Here is an 18,417-nt window from a genome sequence, read left to right on the forward strand (position 1 = left end):
TAGTAAGACCTGTAATAGTGTAGTAAGAGCTGGTGTGGTCAGCACACAAGAATCAAAACTAACTCACCGATTCAAACACAGACTAGTCATGGTGCACAATTGCATAATTTCTGTATTGAAATAAGCTTTTAAAAAAAGCAATAAACAAAACTGTTAACCATTCCTCTACTCCCAGACCTAGAGGACGTGTTGGAGCGACTCAGTACTGGGTCTGGACACTCCCAGTGACCACATGATGCTGGCTTAGCTCAGGCTGACACTGTGCACAACAACTCTGTTATGATCAGAATCTGAAACATTCAGCTGTAAGGTGGCACTCCTGAGTCAGGACACTGCCGTCTGTCGCCCCACACCTTCAACCAGAGTTGGGCTAGAGTTACAGAGGGAGCCAAAAGTCTCTTCAACAACCGGATGAAGTTCAGTTTTCTAGGCAAAATGACCATAGAGGAAAGGCCTGGTGTTGAAAGTCTTGAGAGATACACACTGCATGGATTCATACTGAGGGCAAAGTTGAGGAAGTCAGCTCTTCATGTCCTATAAACTGCTTTTCCTCACGCTCCTTGAACTTCATGTGAAGTTTTATGATGGCTCCAGTTTGTATTGTTGGTCTGTGAGATGAACTGTACCAGTATATGGAGATGTGTGAGATGTTTTCACCAGTTTTCCCTGCCCATCCTGTGCAGTATCTCCCTCTACATCACTACTAATCTGCATATCGATCCGGTCCTAAAATGCAGGGCAGATGGTAAGAGGTTATACACTCGGGGCTGAGAGTCCATCCTGGTCACATCACATCTGTGTTGGACTAGGGTTCTCCAGGAGGCGGAGCTGAGGCGTGTCAGAGAGCCCCTATCCGGTGGTGGGGCATCTGTAGAGTCTGCAGGTTGGGGCAGGTGGGGCAGGGAGCTGGGAGGAAACACGTGGCTACCCCGTTGGAGGCGAAGGGCAGCGTGGGCCCGTAGAACACCTCCTCCTTCCCCTTAGTGCTCACGTCCAGAACCTGTCCAACACAGCACGGTGTCTGTTACCTTCACCACATTCACCCCACAGCATGTTGATGGTTTACCCCAGACCTGCGTTAATGACTCTATTGCCACGTTATTTATCACACCACTTTCTTTGTTCACTGTGTGTGATATGACTGTGGTGTACACACCTGGATGCAGGCCAGAGGTTCATTAGTCCAGATGGAATATCCACCAACCACATAGATCCTGTCATCATGGACGGCCACGCCCGCCTCGTTCTGCCCTGTTTGGATACAGGGGGAGACCTGTGAAAGCTAGACACGACGGAGCCGCTCGCTCTGACCCTCAGACATTCATCACACACATTAGTCCACAAATCAAATATTTATAGGTTAAATCTGCATTGACATACCAAAGAAGTGTGTATGGGAACATGCTCCTGCGTCCATGCGAGAGAGTGTGTGTATGTGTGTATATGTGTGTGTGCGTGTGTGTGTGTGTATGTGTGTGCGTGTATATGTGTGTACGTGCGTGTATGTGCGTGTGTGTATATGTGTGTGTATATATGTGTGTGCGTGTGTATGTGCGTGCGTGTATGTGTGAGTGTATGTGTATGTGTGTATGTATGTGTGTATGTGTGCGTGTGTGTGTGTGCGTGCACGTGTGTGTGCGTGCGTATGTGTATATGTGTGTGTGTGTGTATATATATATATGTGTGTGTGTGTGTATATATGTGTGTGTGTGTTGACCTGTAAGCAGACTAAAGTTGCAGCGGCTCCACTGGTCCTGGTCGATGTTGTAGGAGTCGATGTGCCTCACGAGGATGCGGTCGTTATTGAAGTCCAAATCATTTCCACCCAGAACATACAGCTGTCGTTGGACCGCTGCCATCACATGATACACACGTCTCTGCAGCATGGGAGTGCGCACCAGCCACTGGTTCTGGGAGGAGGGGGAGAAGGATAAAACAGAAAGAGGGAAACAGTATTCAGGGACCTTCGGGTGACTACTTTCCCACTAAAATGTCAGATGTCCCTTCCAAAGGGCTAAAACATAAACCACTGTAAAGAGTCCATATTGATAGCGTAGGCGTGTGTGCGTGTGTGTGTGTGTGCACGTGCTCCTGTCACACACATTCAGGAAAGGCTGGTCTTATATACCAGCCGAGTGTTTGAGGGAGGAGAGTGTGGTGCAGCTGCCCGTGTGGGTGGAGGTCCTGGTTGTTGGAGCTACAGTGAATACCAATAAGTCTCATCACTTCAGCTCCACCCCTCCCTAATTTACTCTGACAAACTCAGCATTTAGAGCAGAGTTTGCACCAAGACACTGAACATCTATCCTCCTCTACCTGTTCTGGGTCGTACACCATCAGCCGATTCTGGTACTGAGCCGTGTTTGTGACCCCACCTACAAGAAAGAGGAACACACCTTCACAGCTGCCCTCAGTGAAAACACTTCCGTGCAGTTATAGATACACATTTTGTAGTGATTACACTATTTCATTTCAAACACAAGACATCTTTAGCATTGAAGCAGGTTGACATTGATTTTAAAAGCATTTAAAACAAGTCAATACATTTGATTGGAAGGCAGAAACAACAAGGCCAGTTGGTGTATGTGGGGGGCAGGACCTGAGACCCAGAGCAGCTGGTCGGCCACACAGCCGGCGTGGCAGGAGAGGGAGCGGTCGAAGGCCTGCACATAGTTCCACTTGTTCCTGCGGGGGCAGTATCGCTCCACGCTGGGCAGCACCTGCCTCAGCTCGTTCCTGCCCCCCACCGCGTACAGGTACTGGCCCAGGGCGGCCAGCACAAAGTGTTCCCGGCACGCCTTCATGGACGCGATGTCCGTCCAGCGGTTGGCTCGCGGGTCGTAGCGACAGGCGCTGCGCACAGCACACGTGCGTCCGGTGGTGTGCTCCACCTCCCCCCCCGCCACAAACAGGAAGTTCCCCATGACGGCCACGCAGTGGTGGCTCCGCCCGGCGGGCATGGGCGCCAGCTCGCTCCAGTTGGCCCCGCCCCCGACCTGCCGCACGTGCTCCTGGGGGGCGGGGTTGAAGAAGCGCAGCTCTCGCACACGGCTGACCTCACGTTTGCGGCCGCCCGCCATGTAGAGCGTGAGGGCCTGGAAGCGTGGCGTGGTGCGTGCCGTCTGACGCAGCGGCTGCACAAACGTGGCCCGCTGGTACTCCAGCGCCTCCTCCACCAGGGCAGCGGTGGCTGGGCCGGCCCGCAACAAAGGCAGGCTGCGGGACACGCGCTGCAGGGTGGGGGCCTCCATCAGGCCGTACCGCACATGCTGGAGCAGCTCCTCAGAGTACTGCAGCCTACAGCCACGCTCCAACCAGCACACCAGCAGCTACACCCGAGAGAGAGAGAGAGACAGAGAGCAGCTCCATCAGTAACACTACAGTAGAACAACATAGAGCCCATATCAGTAACACGTTAGCACCAGACAGACCAGCCACAACAGCAACTCTACATGTAGGACTGTGAGACCGCACAATACATCACTTGTTCATCATTACTGTTGTTTGTGATGCCTTTGCACATTAAAACTAGTATGTTCTGAATAAAGGGGCACCATGACACAGTACTGAGATCACGGACACTGAAGAAACAAACATTCACACAGTCATAAGACAGAAACACACACACACACCAATCCAGTAACAAAGCCTACACACATCCACAATACCCAGCATGCATGCTAAACGCTTGAGAATGTGATGCGTAGCTTTGATTGGGATGTGGACAGTTGCTATGTGACATGGGCTGTTTTTTGATTGGACGTGCCTCTCCCTCGCCTAACCTTCACCCAGTCTAAATGAGCTGCCGTCCTAACACGAACACCCCCTGCTCTTCACCCCCTAAGCCTTTGAATTCCTCATTTCTGTGTTCTTTTTCACCCTATTTTCACAGCCACGATGAGAGACGCAGCAGAGAGAGAGGTGTGAGCTCCACAGCGTCTGTTGACTGTGAAGGTCATGGTGGATCAGAGAACTTCCTCAGGGCAGAATAAATTACCCCCGCCCCCCCGCCCACGCGCAGACAGACACAGCGAAAGAAAAAGGGGGAGGTGGGGGACAAAGAGGAAGAAAATGTGATTTCCAGAGCGTGAGACTTGGAGGGCTCGATGTGACGATGATTGACAGGCAAACTATATCGGGGGCAGGAGGGGCGGGTGTGTGGCGGGGCGAGCGGGCGAGGCAGCCGGCCCCACTGCCCATCACACAGACGTCTGATGCCCAAATTAACCTTCGGAGCGGAGTGGAGGAGGCCCAGCACAGCCTAATCAGCCCGTGATTACGCGCACGGCGCCTGGTTAAGGGGTCAGGGTAATTGTGCCATCAGAGGCCTGATTGTTTTCAATCAGTGGGGCGGCAGCACTGACAGCTGGGGGACTGGAGCTCCGGCGCTCACACATGGGGCCTAATCAGAGAGAGAGCGCGTGGGGGTGACGGAGGAGTGTGATTGGTAAAAATGAACAGCCATACCATGGCCCACGCGCACACACACACACACACACACACACACGCGCTGTGTCCCTCTAGGGTCACTGCACATAAACCCTGAAGTGACAGAGGAGGCTAGAGGTGTGTGTGAGTCACATCTATAAAGGAGAAAAAACTATGTGTGTTTCTGCCTTTGTGTGTTTGAGTGTCACTGATCTGTCTCCAATAATGATCAGAACACATGACGCTTCCAACCAACCAACTAACTAACTGTTTACAAGGTGATTCAAGAGCTTAAACACACACACACATACAGATACCTGCCAGATCTCCTCCTCGTTAAGGGATGTGAGGCGGTCACTCTTAAGCACCTCCCGGAGGAGGCGTGCCGGCAGCAGTAGCACCTCCTCCTCTCGTCCACACTGGATCTCAGACAGGTGTTCCACCACGTAGTCCACCACCGCCTCCTCCAGGGGGGGCAGGTGGAACAGGTCGGCCAGACGGTACAGCTCAAGGTAGTTCACACTGTTCAGCTCCTGCTCTCACACACACACACGGGAATACTACCCAAGTTAGACAGTCAGCTGGGTATACACATGCAGAAACACACACACACATCTGCACAGACAACACCAACACTGCACCTGTTCACTCAAACCGTTCATATCATCCCCATCATCAGAACTGCTGGTGTTGTGACTGTTCCTGCTTCTGTTTTACATCATGTCTGGTGGATGAACACTACTAAGTACTTAAGTACTTCTATCTGTGGAGGTACTGATGTGTAGAGGTGGATGTGCTCTGAGCCTGACTCTCTGGGGCTCATCTTCCTTCTCCCTCTCTACCCCCTCCCTTCTCTTATTCTCTCTCTCCCCCTCTACTCAGGTCTGATCTTAGTCCAGTTTTGTTAGACAGTCTCCACTAGCACCCTCTTACACTATTGTCTATTGTACACTATTGTATTAGTGTATTGTCTTACACTAGCACCCTCATTCTCTGAATAAAATGAATGATCTCAAGCAAATGCACATGGTGAATATAATGATCAACAGTCTCCTGCCTCTGGAGTAGACAGTCAAAGAGAGAGAGAGAGAAGCTAACAGAACAAACTACCAGTAAAACCCAACCAGACATATACACACATGCACACAGAGACACACTGCCATCTACTGGCAGGAGTGTTCAAGTTCAAGCTCTGTTCAATTTGAACAGTTGAGGACAGTCAGTCTGACATGTCCTGCTGGTATCACAGCCCTGCTCTGCCTGGTTTCTATTTCATTACAGTGACAGGCCACCACTACAAACAGTGTCATGAAATACTGTGGGCTTGTGTTGGTACGGTTCTTCACCGTGAGTGGCCCTGGGAACCTCCTGGGCCTTCTCATGTTCATACTTTGTGTGTCACACAGACGCACATTTAAAAAATAAACATGTAATAAACATAATAACAATAATAAGGTAATGAACAGGAATAGTCCCTCAAGATCAGTTCCTTTGTGTGTGTGTTCACCTGAATCAGGTAATGTGAGCAGAGGCTGAGCAGTTCGAGGAGCTGCAGGTGGCTCCCAGCAGACAGGACGTCCTGGATGAGTACCGGCTCCAACATTATCTGTGGGGAGGTGGAGGAGGGGCGGGGGTGAGAGACGCTACGTCCACCATCCAGAATAAACATGTTTTTAAGCGTTTAAATGCCCTGCATATTTCAATATATAAACATCTGAGTCCAGGTGAGTGTAGAGGTGGCAGGATGTGTTCCTGTAGAACACCAGGGGGCAGCAAAGGGGGGTTTGCCTCAAGACATTCCCATAGACATGAGATAAAACTGACTATTTGTGTTTTGGTTATATCAGGGTGTTTGTGGCATGTTTAGTCTCATTTTGCAGCATGTTGTATAGTGGGGAGGGTTGTGCTTCTGGCTAAGAGATTGATCACTCACTGAGAACGTTTGTAAACTTTGTGGCAGTACTGTGTGCAAAAGTACTCCCATCTATGCCATTAACCTTATTACCATTGGTTAACCTGGTTTTTGTAACTGCGGTTCCTTTGATATGCTGGGGGGGGGGGGTCCTTAAGGGAGAGGGTTTTGGTGTAGGGGTTGTTCTTTGGCTTCTTTCACCTTGAGGGACCCTGCATTGGTCTGTATTGTTCTATTGTTTAATATTTTCAAGGTTGTTTATTTAATCTGTTTAAGTGTGTAACCACGGTGTCCCTTGGTTATAGCTACAGTGAGTCAGATGAACTCATAATTAGTATCAGATAAAGGTAAATAAATGCTAACACCAATTCCCTATAAAATATCTCATGGGTCACTCTCAGGAGCTTAGTGAATTCCAGTGTGGAACTGTGACAGGATGCCACCTGTGCAACAGATCCAATCGTAAAATTTCCTCACTCCTAAAAATTCCACAGTCAACCGTCAACTCAAGCACGAAGTGGTAGGAAGTGGTAGGAAGTAGGAAGTGGTAGGAAGTAGTAGGAAGTGGTAGGAAGTAGTAGGAAGTGGTAGGAAGTGGTAGGAAGTAGGAAGTGGTAGGAAGTAGTAGGAAGTGGTAGGAAGTAGTAGGAAGTGGTAGGAAGTAGTAGGAAGTAGTAGGAAGTGGTAGGAAGTAGGAAGTGCTGGGGGGGTCCTTAAGGGAGAGGGTTTTGGTGTAGGGGTTGTTCTTTGGCTTCTTTCACCTTGAGGGACCCTGCATTGGTCTGTATTACTGTGTATTACTGTATTATCTTCTGTTACTTTAATTTAGAATAGTTCATTTAGAATAATTGTTCTATTGTTTAATATTTTCAAGGTTGTTTATTTAATCTGTTTAAGTGTGTAACCACGGTGTCCCTTGGTTATAGCTACAGTGAGTCAGATGAACTCATTAGTATCAGATAAAGGTAAATAAATGCTAACACCAATTCTCTATAAAATATCTCATGGGTCACTCTCAGGAGCTTAGTGAATTCCAGTGTGGAACTGTGACAGGATGCCACCTGTGCAACAGATCCAATCGTGAAATTTTCTCACTCCTAAAAATTCCAGTCAACCGTCAACCGAAGTGGTAGGAAGTAGTAAGTGGTAGGAAGTAGTAGGAAGTGGTAGGAAGTAGTAGGAAGTGGTAGGAAGTAAGAAGTAGTAGGAAGTGGTAGGAAGTAGGAAGTGGTAGGAAGTAGTAGGAAGTGGTAGGATGTAGGAAGTGGTAGGAAGTAGGAAGTGGTAGAAAGTAGGAAGTAGTAGGAAGTGGTAGGAAGTAGTAGGAAGTAGTAGGAAGTGGTAGGAAGTAGTAGAAAGTGGTAGGAAGTAGTAGGAAGTGGTAGGAAGTAGTAGGCCACGTAACTGATGGAGCAGGGTCAGCAGATGCTGAAGTCAAATATCAGTAAGCGCGACTATGGTACTAGGTGTTATAGTTCGTTTCATTTGGTAGCGGGGCAGCCGATGAATACCGTCGTTCAAATGCATCTCGTACGTTATGAGGTCAGAAACGGCCTCGCTCTGAGGAAGTATTGCTAAACTGGATATGTTAATACCAAATGATAAGACCAAGTCTGAAGTATGACTACAATTATGCGTATGACCCACCACATTCTGAGTGATACCCATTGAATCAAGAATTGTTTGAAAGTTTATGCTAAAAGAGTCACAGTCAAAATGGATGTTGAAATCACCAACTATCGGCTGATAGCACTACATGAGACAGGAAGTCCAAAAACACCTGCAAGAACTCAGAGTATGAACCGGGGGGGCGGTAAATAGTAATTAACATAAACAATTGCTTTGCAACAGACGCTTTGTTGGTTGATAAATTTGACACAGTGAGGATGAGATATTGACAATAATTAAACTTGAGGCCGGATTTTTGAAAGACGCCTATATCGGAGTCATATATTGTGGCGACAACACCTCCTCGACCATTTGGTTATGAACATATCTATAGCCAGAGGGAGACGCTTCGTTTAGGGCCATATAGTCATCTGGCCGGGTACAGGTTTCCGTCAAGCAAAACATGCATAGATTATGGTCGTTAATCATTTCATTAACAAGTCATGCTTTAGTTGAGAGGGAACTAATATTTAGCAGTCGTAGTTTCAGATTTTGGGAGCGTAATTGAATTAAACTTTGATTAAATTTTGTCTACTAATTTTGCGTAAATTACTTTTTGGTACTTGAGGAACAGACAGGTTTCAATTCGGCATGACCTAGGTGATGGCTCCCTGCAGCACGCAGACAGTCTAGCCCAGGGGTACTCAACTAAATTTGTCCGCGGTCCAATTTTGGCAGATACCTGTGACCTGAGGTCCGGTGCGGCGGGGGTGGCGAACGTAAGTTGTTGAGCGGGGGGGGTTGGCGAACGTAACACTCCTAATGGAGTGTTTTTTCAATAGCCCTGAAATAAATGCTTTGGTTTTTTTGGTCCGTATCCAGTTAATCAGGAATGAGATTGGGTCCGGACAGGACTGCGTTCGGGTCCGGATCTGGACCGCGGCCCGCCAGTTGAGTACCCCTGGTCTAGCCTGTTTGTCTGCTGCCTGGCCTCGGCACTGGTTTGTCAATCCCCATTAACTACTCCTACACTACCACTATTAAGCCTAGCAGATATGCTACAGGAAATGAGAGCAGCACTCTCCCAAGAGGGGTGAATGCCGTCTCGCAATTATCTATATAATCCACTTTGTTTTCTGAGCACCATTTAGACATCCAGCGGTGTAGCGCCCATAACCTGCTGTAGGTTTCGTCGGCACGCCGAACTGGAATGGGGCTAGAGCAGGGGTCACTAACCTTTTTGAAACTGGGAGCTACCAGATGAATTCGCATCAATCTAACGAAAAGTTGTTGATCGGGGGGGGTGCGTGTGTGAGCAACCCCGGACACCCGCGCTAGCAACCGCGGACAATCTATAATAGTAGCAAAAACATAAACGATGCAGCGCTTTGGTGCATGGCACTACAGTGAGCTATTTTTAAAACAAGCCCGCGGGCGACTCGTGACGTCCTCGCGGGCACCACGTTGGTGACCCCTGGGCTAGAGCATATTACGGCGCCTGACATCATCCCCGCTAACTCACACACATCTTTAACGTTATCCTTGGTGATCTCAGATTGTCTCAACCCCACATCATTGGTGCCAATGTGTATAACTATCTTTGAGTATTTACGTCTAGCCAGGACTTTTAAGTTAGCCCTGATGTCAGGCGCTCTAGCCCCCGGGATACATTTGACTATGGCCACTGGTGTCTCTACGGGCGTTGCTACATTCACGAGCTGCGAGTCTCCTATAACCAGAGCTCTTTTAACAGGCCGCTCAGTCGGTGTATTACTGAGAGGGGCAAACCTGTTTGACACGAGAAGTTGAGTGGAACGGTGCTCAGCCCTACGGCTATGCCGCTGAGACGTCACCCATTCGCCCCGCTGCGAGGGCTCTAATGCCGGAGTTGGGTGCTCGCTACCTACAACTGTGCCAACTCTCTAGGACTTTCTAAAGCCCGGATGCGCTCTGCTAAACGTGAAATCTTCTCCGTCATGCTAATAATTAATCTACACTTCTCGCAAATAAAACTATTGACGGAAGAAGGGTAACTATACATGCAACACTCAGCACAAGCAACAAGTGACTCAGACATGTTGAGATACTTAGATACTTAGCTTAAGTTAAGTTGAATGTCGATGATTTTTGAGAGTCGAAAAGGTATTTCGATGGCATTTTGATGGCACATCGAAGACAACTTTCTGCAGAGTCAATCACTATAGACAACCACACTTCATGTGGCCTTCAGATTAGCTCAAGAACAGTGCGCAGAGAACTTCATTGAATGGGTTTCCATGGTCGAGCAGCTGCATCCAAGCCATACATCACCAAGTGCAATGCAAAGCGTCAGATGCAGTGGTGTAAAGCATGCCGCCACTGGACTTTAAAGCAGTGGAGGCATGTTCCATGGACTGACGAATACGCGCTTCTCCAACTGGCAATTTGATGGACGAGTCTGGGTTTGGCAGTTGCTAGGAGAACGACTGACTGCATTGTGCTAAGTGTATAGTTTGGTGGAGGGGGGGATTATGGTTTTTCAGGAGCTGAGCTTGGCCCCTTAGTTCCAGTAAAAGGAACTCTGAATGATTCAGCATACCAAGACATTTTGGACAATTCCATGCTCCCAACTTTGTGGGAACAGTTTGGAAATGGCCCCTTCCTCTTCCAACTTCCAAGCAAGGTCTATAAAGACATGAAAGGAAGAGGCTGGTGTGAACTTGATAAATTGAGGGGTTTGAGTAACACGTTAATTTCGATTAATTAATTACTTTACCTAATTAAATGATCAATATTTCTTCAGTAAAGCAAATTTATTTTAGTAAATTAAATCTCATTTGGGAGGGTTTCAGCTTTCATATGAGTCATTTCTAAAACCAATCGATGAATTTAAAGTCAGGTTATAAGCTTTTGTTTCCACAACATGGATAAGCGACAGAACTTGTCAGGGACTGTACTCAGAGTAAAAGTAAAATTACCCATCTCAAAATTTACTCAAGTAAAAGTACAAAATTAATTCATTTAAAATATTATTTGAGTAAAAGTTAGTTACTTTCAGTTATTTAATACAAAAAAGGATGAGTCATGAATCAAATACAGCACAAGTTGTTTTAATCGATTTCAAAGCGTAAGGACAGTCACAACCTGTACCATAAAGTGCAAACAATTTTCAGTCCTATTGTCCAACGGACAACACTATGATAAGAATGAAGAAATTTTAATTACAAAGTATTCAAAAAACAAAATGCACACAAAATTAAAGATTTAAAGAGACCACAAATCATACTAAAATGCAACAGGATTCCACTACTCACAATAAAATGCCACAGGATCCCACAACTCAAAATAAAACAATATAAAATGCCCACAGGATCTCACCTCAAAAATAAAATAAAATGCTCATATGATCCCACAATTTAAAAGTAAGTACTCACAGGATCCAACTATTCAAAATACAGTGCCCACCGGATCCCACTATTCACAATAAAATGCCCACAGGATCTCACAGAACCTGATAGATAGAAGATTTAAAGATAGAACAATCTCATCCTTTTGGAAATAAGTGCACCGGATTATGACCTGATTATGAAACAATGGAAAGGGCGCGCGCAAGGCAAGGCCATGCATGTAACGTCAGGTGTACCAACAAGTACACACTGCGTCAAAACCAAGAGAGTAGTAGACCCAAGTGCCAACAAAACGCAAAGAGCAAAATATGTGCGTGCGTCCACACACACACACACACACACACACACACAAGCAGCAAGACCAATCGAGACGTGGAATAAACCGCAAACACACAGGAGAAAAATGCAACAGAAAGGACGCAGAGAAAACTCAATGCAAGAAAACGAAACTTAGGACACCAGGGGAAGTAACTGGCAGCAGGCAGAACGCCGCGACGAAACAAAAACCCTTCCCAAAATAAACGAAGAACGGATAAGAAGAGATAAAGCAGGGGAAAAACTTGAGGTAGGCTAGTAAGCAGATAGTTACTCGAATAAGTAGTAGAAAAGAGAGAGAGAACATAAGGTGGCGAGACACCTAAACACAAGAAACGCAACCAGAGATCACAGAGAAAGGGCTGAAGATGTGAAGGCCAGCCAAAACGATTCAGCAGTAATCCGTTTCACTAAGCTTCCTTAAGAAGCCATAGAGACAGCTAAAACGGATCACTGATTGCGCCTGGAGAGTCTAGGACTGACTCTGGTGCCTCTAGTGTTGTTAGGAGGATCGGCAGCCAAGCCAGCCCTCACAACAAAATTGACGTTCAGTTCCGGGACTCAGAAGTTTAAATTTCTGCCCGCATTAAATTTTTCACCATCAGTATTTTTTTACTCAGTAATGTGATGGGGTTCAAATGTAACAAAGTAAAACTATTTACGTCTAAATTTACTCGAGTAAAAGTAAAAATTACATATTTCAAAAACTACTCAGAAAATTACAAATCACTCATAAAAAGTACTCAATTACAGTAATGTGAGTAAATGTAATTCATTACTTTCCACCCCTGATACAGACATACATACACTTTATTAGTTACACCTTGCTAGTACTGGGTTGGACCCCCTTTTGCCTTCAGAACTGCCTTAAAATTTGTGGCATAGATTCAACCAGAGGTGTCACGTAACAAAGTACAAATACTTCATTACCTTACTTAAGTCGAAATTTTAGGTATCTATACTATTCTGAAGTAACAATTTTTCCGATTTTTTACTTCTACTCCTTACATTTTCGCACAATTATCTGTACTTTCTACTCCTTATGTTTTAGAAATTGCCTCATTACTCCCATTTCATTTTGGCTTGTTCTCAATCTGGCTCGTCATGATTTTAAAAAGTATCCGGATAAATTGCTTTGTCCAGTGGATTTGATTGTGGTGGGATCAAAAATATAAACATATACCATTCCCACACCCTACTGCTTTGTGCACGATCCATCGCACATGTCACGTCACACTCTAGAACTGAGAGAGCAGACATGAGTAGCTTAGTATGAAGATGTTCATGGCAGAGACTCGAGAACTCAAGCGAAATGTCCCAACTAAGCACCTGTGAGGAGGCTGGTATCCACAAAGACCAGCTAACCAGCTAACCAGCTGTATATCAAAAGCGATCCGTTGTAGGTTTTTGAATTTGTCTTTGTCATCTGTGTGTTTGTCGTCATGGTAATAAATGTCTTGTGTCGTGCACCACTCCCTCACTGCCCCTCCCTCACCACCGTGACAATATGGTTTTAATAAATCTGCATTGTACTAAAATGCATTCGTTTCAATGTAGCTGAAACAGTTAGTGAAAGTGTAAAGTGTAAATGTGACATATTTTGTCAATTGTGATTTTTCACCGCAACACACACACACACACACACACACACACACACACACACACACACACACACACACACACACACACACACACACACACACATTACTAGGGGGCTGTGGTGCACACACACACTAGTGATTACTAGGGGGCTGTGGTGCGCACACACACACACACACACACACACACACACACTAGTGATTACTAGGGGGCTGTGGTGCACACACACACACACACACACACACACACTCTAGTGATCACTAGGGGGCTGTGGTGCACACACACACTAGTGATCACTAGGGGGATGTGGTGCACACACACACACACACACACACACACACACTAGTGATCACTAGGGGGATGTGGTGCACACACACACACACACTAGTGATCACTAGGGGGATGTGGTGCACACACACACACACACACACACACACACACACACACACTAGTGATCACTAGGGGGCTGTGGTGCACACACACACTAGTGATCACTAGGGGGATGTGGTGCACACACACACACACACACACACACACACACACTAGTGATCACTAGGGGGATGTGGTGCACACATGCCCAGAGTGGTGGGCAGCCCCACATGATTCAACATTTGCGTTAATGAGCAGTTGGACAGATGTACCTAATACAGTGGCCAATGACTGTGTGTGTGTGTGTGTGTGTGTGTGTGTGTGTGTGTGTGTGTGTGTGTGTGTGTGTGTGTGTGTGTGTGTGTGTGTGTGTGTGTGTGTATTTTTTTACACTTCAAAGCACTTTTACACTTTGAAGGACTGATGAGGGACTTCTGACCAAACTGTCCTGTTTCTCTGGAAACTTCACTACCATTTAAAAAATATCTCTCTCCATCTCTCTCTCTCTCTCACACACACATAAAGAGAGAAATTCCAATTTGGAGTGAATTACATGTACAATGTATAAGTATAGATATACATACAAAAGCACACATATGCACAAAGATATATCTCAAGAAAACCAAGCAAAAAATTAAAATTAGCAAAAATTCTGAAAAGAACAAACGGTGCTGATGTCATCACAGTACCTGATTATCTAATGGAGGATCAGACGAGTGGACTGATCTGATTATCCAGTAGAGGATCAGACAAGTGGACTGATCTGATTATCCAGTGGAGGATCAGACGAGTGGACTGATCTGATTATCCAGTGGAGGATCAGACGAGTGGACTGATCTGATTATCCAGTGGAGGATCAGACGAGTGGACTGATCTGATTATCCAGTGGAGGATCAGACGAGTGGACTGATCTGATTATCCAGTGGAGGATCAGACGAGTGGACTGATCTGATTATCCAGTGGAGGATCAGACGAATTACAATCTCAAACAAGTCTAGATCTTGGTTGCTGTTGACTCATATAAATGTTTCTCTACACATGTCCAGGGTGCAACAGGATTAATTATCGTTACAGATCCCTCTAGCTTCCTCTGCCAACATTTGCAACTGACTCTAAATGTCAAACCCTCAAATCCCTCCACCTTAACCCCACCCTTAAACCCACTTTCCTGTACATAGATTAAGTTTATTCTTGGACCAAGCTAGAGTGCACAATTGAAACATCGTCTTAGTTCCACATGCCCCAAACCTCTTACTACCAAAGCCCCTTATTCCTAAACCTGCCCAAACCTCAAAGGTCCTCCAACATCCAGTTATGGCCAGAGTCAGTGGTGAGGTAGCGACCGTTTGTGTACCGTATGCAGAGTTACATTATGTTAAAACGGAACACCAGAGCGTTATTGATTGTAGTTAATGACTGTAATTCACTTATTGGATTACACCAGCTGGGATCATTTAGTGTGAGTGTCTGGCACGGGCCAGATGCGATTCCTGTTGTGCCTGTGCTGCTTGTTTCTGTGCTAGTTCCGTTGTGCATTTGGTGTTGAAGCGTGTGCTGTGTTACATGCTTGGTTTTGGACATGGCCTGTGACACAGGCAAGTGCTGGGTGTTGGTTATTAGGTTAGGTTTGTGTAGTTGTATGTTTATTGTTTGTGTGTGTTGCATGTGCTTACCTGGCCTGTATAGGCAAAGTCTAGTGCATGCTTGAGTCCCACACCAGACACTCCCTGCAGAGTGACCTCATCCGCCTCACTCTCCGCCATACGTAGACTAAACATGGCCTGAGTGCAAGGACACACACACACACACACACACACACACACACACACACACAAAACGAAAGACACTAGTCGACACAATCCCTAAAGGATTTCATTTAATCTCCTTCAAGTGTGTTTCATAGCTATTTTAAGAGTGAAAGCAAGAATAATAACCTTCAAACACCCACTGTGTACTGTAAACACACACACACACACACACACACACACACACACAGATCAAGGGGACAGAGCGGCCAGGCTGTCCCCCTAGGTTTCCAGGCAGGGGACTGCTAATCAAAGGCATTGATTGTTGTCACACAACAGGAGTGTTAGACACTTGTGGATCTGCCATCAGGAATGGAGCATGAAGGATCACACACACTTCACCACCCACAGCGGGAGAGACGCTGGAGATCTGGTGCCCTGCACCGTGGTCTGCGTGAGAAATGGGCCATTACTCTCTCTCTCCACACCTCTGACTGAGAAATGGGGCGTTACTCTCTCTCTCTCCACACCTCTGACTGAGAAATGGGGCGTTACTCACTCTCTCTCCACACCTCTGACTGTCACTGAAGTGAAAATCACGTTGAATAAAAACATGAAAAATGAAGCACATGTCTTCCTGACCCACACAAACATATATAGTACACACCTACAGTGGGGAAAATAAGTATTTAGTCAGTCACCAATTGTGCAAGTTCTCCCACTTAAAAAGATGAGAGAGGCCTGTAATTGACATCATAGGTGTTGCCCGCCGACAGCCCCAAAACATCACTGCTCTAGAGGAGATCTGCATGGAGGAATGGGCCAACATACCAGCAACAGTGTGTGCCAACCTTGTGAAGACTTACAGAAAACGTTTGACCTCTGTCATTGCCAACAGAGGATATACAACAAAGTATTGAGATGAACTTTTGTTATTGACCAAATACTTATTTTCCACCATTATTTGCAAATAAATTCTTTAAAAGTCAGACACAATTATTTTCTCAATTTTTTTTTCACATTTTGTCTCTCATAGTTGAGGTCTACCTATGATGTCAATTACAGGCCTCTCTCATCTTTTTAATTGGGAGAACTTGCACAATTGGTGACTGACTAAATACTTATTTTCCCCACTGTATGTAGCTCAGGACAGCGGTGCTACCAACACCCACTTTTCAGAAGGGCAGAGGAGAAGTCTTACACACAAACCTGCTATTTCATTACTGCACTACCAGGGATCAGTTGAAGAGTGTTGGTGATAAAAGGTTAGGACTGGGGCGTAGTAAAAGCTTGGTCTTACAGGTCAGGAGTACGATTATAAAAAATAATTTAATACACTTAAATAAATTGATCAATTTCCATGATGTCTCACCCGGAAGTAATCACTGCAGGCTGCCAACACAGCTTTGTGGGCATGAAACTTCTGTTCCCCGGCAACCAGAGTGACATCACAGAGGAGGCCGTCCTTGCGCTGTTGGTTGAGAGCAGCAAGGACAGAATGCTGATGGGACTTGGACTGGCACAACCTCTGACCCGTCAGCATGACCTGGGGACTGGCCAACACACACGCACACGCACGCACGCACACACACACACACACACACACACACACACACACACACACACACACACACATACACACACACACACACACACACAGGTTAAGCACCTGCAATTAATGAGTCAGTGTGCTGCTCTTTCAAAGCCACTGTTGCTGTTCCAGTGTCTGTCCAGAGTGCCTTACTGCAGTACTGGGGGACAGACCCTCCTGCTATAGTGTCTCTGTCCAGAGTGCCTTACTGCAGTACTGGGGGACAGACCCTCCTGCTATAGTGTCTCTGTCCAGAGTGCCTTACTGCAGTACTGGGGGACAGACCCTCCTGCTATAGTGTCTCTGTCCAGAGTGCCTTACTGCAGTACTGGGGGACAGACCCTCCTGCTATAGTGTCTCTGTCCAGAGTGCCTTACTGCAGTACTGGGGGACAGACCCTCCTGCTATAGTGCCTCTGTCCAGAGTGCCTTACTGCAGTACTGGGGGACAGACCCTCCTGCTATAGTGTCTCTGTCCAGAGTGCCTTACTGCAGTACTGGGGGACAGACCCTCCTGCTATAGTGTCTCTGTCCAGAGTGCCTTACTGCAGTACTGGGGGACAGACCCTCCTGCTATAGTGTCTCTGTCCAGAGTGCCTTACTGCAGTACTGGGGGACAGACCCTCCTGCTATAGTGTCTCTGTCCAGAGTGCCTTACTGCAGTACTGGGGGACAGACCCTCCTGCTATAGTGCTTCTGTCCAGAGTGCCTTACTGCAGTACTGGGGGACAGACCCTCCTGCTATAGTGTCTCTGTCCAGAGTGCCTTACTGCAGTACTGGGGGACAGACCCTCCTGCTATAGTGTCTCTGTCCAGAGTGCCTTACTGCAGTACTGGGGGACAGACCCTCCTGCTATAGTGTCTCTGTCCAGAGTGCCTTACTGCAGTACTGGGGGACAGACCCTCCTGCTATAGTGTCTCTGTCCAGAGTGCCTTACTGCAGTACTGGGGGACAGACCCTCCTGCTATAGTGTCTCTGTCCAGAGTGCCTTACTGCAGAACTGGGGGACAGACCCTCCTGCTATAGTGCCTCTGTCCAGAGTGCCTTACTGCAGTACTGGGGGACAGACCCTCCTGCTATAGTGTCTCTGTCCAGAGTGCCTTACTGCAGTACTGGGGGACAGACCCTCCTGCTATAGTGTCTCTGTCCAGAGTGCCTTACTGCAGTACTGGGGGACAGACCCTCCTGCTATAGTGCCTCTGTCCAGAGTGCCTTACTGCAGAACTGGGGGACAGACCCTCCTGCTATAGTGTCTCTGTCCAGAGTGCCTTACTGCAGTACTGGGGGACAGACCCTCCTGCTATAGTGTCTCTGTCCAGAGTGCCTTACTGCAGTACTGGGGGACAGACCCTCCTGCTATAGTGTCTCTGTCCAGAGTGCCTTACTGCAGTACTGGGGGACAGACCCTCCTGCTATAGTGTCTCTGTCCAGAGTGCCTTACTGCAGTACTGGGGGACAGACCCT

General features: G+C 46.9%; 1 protein-coding gene across 1 annotated transcript; it reads right to left on the reverse strand.

Annotated features, from left to right (window-relative positions):
* Positions 1 to 94: 94 nt before the first annotated feature.
* Positions 95 to 18,405, reverse strand: klhl32 (kelch-like family member 32). Its single transcript, XM_076995351.1, has 9 exons — positions 16,735 to 18,405; positions 15,291 to 15,398; positions 5,936 to 6,034; positions 4,746 to 4,961; positions 2,600 to 3,329; positions 2,317 to 2,375; positions 1,718 to 1,910; positions 1,157 to 1,251; positions 95 to 1,000 (listed from the first exon to the last, which is right to left on the reverse strand). Exons 1-9 carry the CDS (start codon positions 16,996 to 16,998, stop codon positions 839 to 841), a joined length of 1,926 nt encoding a protein of 641 aa, XP_076851466.1. The 5' UTR covers positions 16,999 to 18,405; the 3' UTR covers positions 95 to 838.
* Positions 18,406 to 18,417: the final 12 nt, after the last annotated feature.

The sequence above is a fragment of the Brachyhypopomus gauderio genome, unplaced genomic scaffold (assembly GCF_052324685.1).
Source record: "Brachyhypopomus gauderio isolate BG-103 unplaced genomic scaffold, BGAUD_0.2 sc195, whole genome shotgun sequence".
Lineage (NCBI taxonomy): Eukaryota > Metazoa > Chordata > Actinopteri > Gymnotiformes > Hypopomidae > Brachyhypopomus > Brachyhypopomus gauderio.

Bases quoted from the DNA above. Each gene is read 5' to 3' on its own strand.
- klhl32 (XM_076995351.1), bottom strand. From the start codon at position 16,998: ATGTGTGTGTGTGTGTGTGTGTGTGTGTGTGTGTGTGTGTGTGTGTGT. The intron at 1,252-1,717 runs GTCAACACACAC...GTATCCAAACAG, and splicing joins CAACTTTAGTCTGCTTACAG to GGCAGAACGAGGCGGGCGTG. The intron at 1,001-1,156 runs GTGTGTACACCA...TGTGTTGGACAG, and splicing joins AACCTCTGGCCTGCATCCAG to GTTCTGGACGTGAGCACTAA.